At 38.0% G+C, this 3,563-nt stretch overlaps 1 protein-coding gene across 1 annotated transcript; it reads right to left on the bottom strand.

The window, feature by feature from the left end:
- Positions 1–330: 330 nt before the first annotated feature.
- Positions 331–1,671, bottom strand: LOC133814378 (uncharacterized). Its single transcript, XM_062247345.1, has 3 exons — positions 1,288–1,671; positions 1,001–1,182; positions 331–769 (listed from the first exon to the last, which is right to left on the bottom strand). The coding sequence occupies exons 1-3, from the start codon at positions 1,669–1,671 to the stop codon at positions 331–333; spliced, it is 1,005 nt and encodes a 334-aa protein (XP_062103329.1).
- Positions 1,672–3,563: the final 1,892 nt, after the last annotated feature.

Here is a 3,563-nt window from a genome sequence, read left to right as displayed (position 1 = left end):
TACGTCTTGTATTAAGTGATCTAATGAAGTCTTGTCATCATCATAGGGAACAAGCATCCCATTTGGTATTTTTATGATTTCATCTTTTGTGGTGGGTGGCAATCCATTACCTACTTCTAACACATAATTTGAAAATATTGGATCTAATCTTGCTCGCATATTTTCAGTTAGTCAAAACTTGGTCAATGTAGGCCACAAGTAAGAATGAACCAGACTGGAATTAACCTGCTCTTGTCTAGTTCCTTTATGGACCACAGGCAATACTTGTCGAAAATCTCCCCTAAAAACAACAACCTTTCCACTGAAGGCTACATCAGAATCATTGATGTCTCATAGTATTTTGTCTAATGCCTCTATGTGTTGTTTTCTTGCCATCGGTGCCTCATCCCATATTATTAATTTTGCTGCACGAAGAAGGTTTGCAAGTGCACTTTGTTTGCTCACATAACATGTGGTTTTTTCGTCAGTATCAAGTGGAAGCTTAAAGCGTGAGTGAGCTGTTCGACCTCCTGGAAGTATAGATGCAACCACACCTGATGAAGCACTTGCAAGTGCTACCAAGTTTCTTGATCGTACTGTTGCCAGAAGTGCCCTGTATAGGAATGTTTTCCCTATCCCACCTAGGCCATCTACAAAGAATGCAGCATTTTGGTTTGATAAAACTTTTTCCAACACTACATTATACACTTGTTGTTGCTCGCTATTAAGTGTTCTTGAAGTTGTAATATCGTCTTCTGGAATTTCAACACCCAACTCATCATCGATTTCTCTAGATTGAAATTCATTTCCATCAAAAGAAATGTCTTAATCAAGAAGATGGTAAGAGTTAATGTTTTTCCCCATTGATTCAATTGTAGAAGAGATTGACCTTAATACGTGATATCTTGGAGTCGATGTAGAATCTTCTAATGATTTGAAATCAATTGAATATCTTCCTTAAAACAGTCCCCAAAGGTCTCTTGGATTGGTTGGATTACAATATACCAATATTGTTGCGAACAGCCGCCTCAAACTGGATGGCATTTGATATAAAGATGCCTCATGCAAACAGTCTTCTAAGCTATTGTTTCTTTGTAACAAACCATGCATTGTTGCTGCCTCACGAAATGCGGGGGCCAAAATGCCCTCGACTTTTCTAAGATCTTCAAAGGACAGCGATTCCCTTACATGGTTTAGTAATATCTGCATAAAATAACGCTCACCCTCAAATGGATTTGCTGTAACAATACGACCTATGACTGTTTTTGTTTTTCAGGGAATCCACTCTTTGTGTTGATGGTTCCAAACATAATATTCCGGAATTTGTTTGTACAATAATTTCTTTTCATTTTCATCTACTCGATTTAATGCAAAGAATTGTGTTAGCATAGTTTTTCTAGAGCAGTCTAAATTGAGGATGTTAATTAGATCGTCGTTTGCTCGGAAAGTGACTGAGTGTTGATCCTCCAGATGTAAAGGCAAATTATACACTGCTGGGGACATCTCATTGATAATAAATCCATATATTCTCCACATTGCTTCTGGGGGAGCAATCCATCGGGCTGACTGAAATTGTTGGATTTCATCAACTTGTTGATTGTTTGTTTCAGAAACCAAGTTGAAAGCGACATGATCATGACCTTTATAAATGTACTTGTAAAGATATTTCACTGCTCTTATTGTAGAACACATCTCTACATTAATGTGAGAGTCAAATGTTGTAAGGAGATACGGGTTGTATGGAACAACCCAACGATTGTCTAGATTTTGTCATCGGACCTTCACAGTCATTCCATTGTTTGAGCACCTATATATTGGGAAGTAATCGTTTCCAACAGTTGTTGCAGATGCATAATTCTTTGGATAATTACTTTTGCATCCACGATTTCCTTTCATGCAAACATTTGATGGATTCAATACTCCACATGGTCCATACATCATGTGCTTCACAACAGCATTATGGAGGTGGATGTTTGTATTTTTTATCAGGTATCTATGCTGATACGATCTCATCAAAATATTTTGGTGCATGGAGTTTCCACTCATTTTGTAATATAATTAAAAAGTGGGCATGTAGAAGACCCCTTTTTGGTGCTCAATAACATAGAAGGATACTGACACTTTTCTGAATATTTGCCTTTTGAATAACTGGTCTTTTAATTCTCCCAATTTCGCATGAAAGACTCGAGCAACTAAATCAGGTCGATTTTGACTCTCCTCGTGTGGACTTAGTTCATTTATAATTTATGGCCAACTTGGATTGCATGCCATCGTTAAGAAAATGTCAGGTCTGTCGTAACGTTGAACTAATGCCATTGCTTCCATATATCTTTTTCTCATGTCTCTTGGACCTCCAATAAAATAAGATGGGAGTATAATCTGTTTCCCAACATTAGAAGGATTTGTTTCCCCAAGCGTAATTGTATCAACAATGCCTTGATACAACTCTGATCGAATATGTTGTTGCTTGCCTCTAAAATAATCTAGTCTTGAGGTCTTGATCTTCACATACATATCAACTACAAATTGCTGCAATAATTGACCAGAAAGTAGCAAAATTGATCTGACATTTTCTCTCATTTACAACTTGCAGCAATAATATTCGCAACATGAAACTATTGGGCACTTTCTTTGTTGGTTTAATCCTACAAAAGTTGAATGTGAAGGAAATGTTACTAACTTGGATGTAACGCCTTGGGTAGCCAAGACCGTTACACTGTGTGTTTATAAAGGTGCAAGACTTGCTAATCAAATCATTTAGTTAGAAACGTGTTACTGAAACCATAATTGAACTAGGGTTAAAAGATTTTAGTCATAAAATACGCATTTAATTTAATAAATATTTTATACATGGGATCCCAAAAGAAATAGAGTTTAAAAGATAGTTTGCAAAATTCCAGGATATATGTACAACTGTTGGCCACTCTAAGGGCAAAACAGACATTTAGGCTTTTCCCGTCCTGTACCACTCCTCAGTCGTGGCAGCCGATCAGCTGACTGTGTACATTCAGCCTCAAAGTGCTCTAACTCAGGACTAGTCTACCTTGCCCTTGCCTTTACCTGCACCACGTAGCACCCGTGAGCCAAGGCCCAGCAAGAAAACTATAATACAGAGTATAAACGATAAACAACAGTCAGATATTTCATGAATCATCAATCAGATACAAACATATCATATTGCTCATGTAAGCAGTGATATCAATTTACAAGCCAACAATCAGTATAACGTCAATAAACATTTCACACAATATCTAGGGTCGACGCCCTTAGGTCGCACCCTCTATATAAGTCACCGTCTCTCTCTCACTTAGACCAAGCCTAGTGTTCAACCCACTGACTTTGGCTCGCTTAGGCCAAGCTTAGTGATTATTTGATTAACCTCAGCTACCAGTGGCCGAGCCACGTCCTGTGCGCAAATATTGATTCCGGCACTCTTAGGTCGTTTATCACATGTCCCCATGGCATAATACCATCTATGACATCATATACAAGTAAAGGGAACTCTTAGTCCCAACATAACCGCATAACCGGGTGCAGTTTCTTACCTTTGATTCCGATAGCTTTGATTAGTGAAATCGACCTTC

The sequence above is a fragment of the Humulus lupulus genome, chromosome 2 (assembly GCF_963169125.1).
Source record: "Humulus lupulus chromosome 2, drHumLupu1.1, whole genome shotgun sequence".
In the NCBI taxonomy this organism is placed as follows: Eukaryota; Viridiplantae; Streptophyta; class Magnoliopsida; order Rosales; family Cannabaceae; genus Humulus; species Humulus lupulus.
This window is presented reverse-complemented; position numbering and strand designations above follow the sequence as displayed.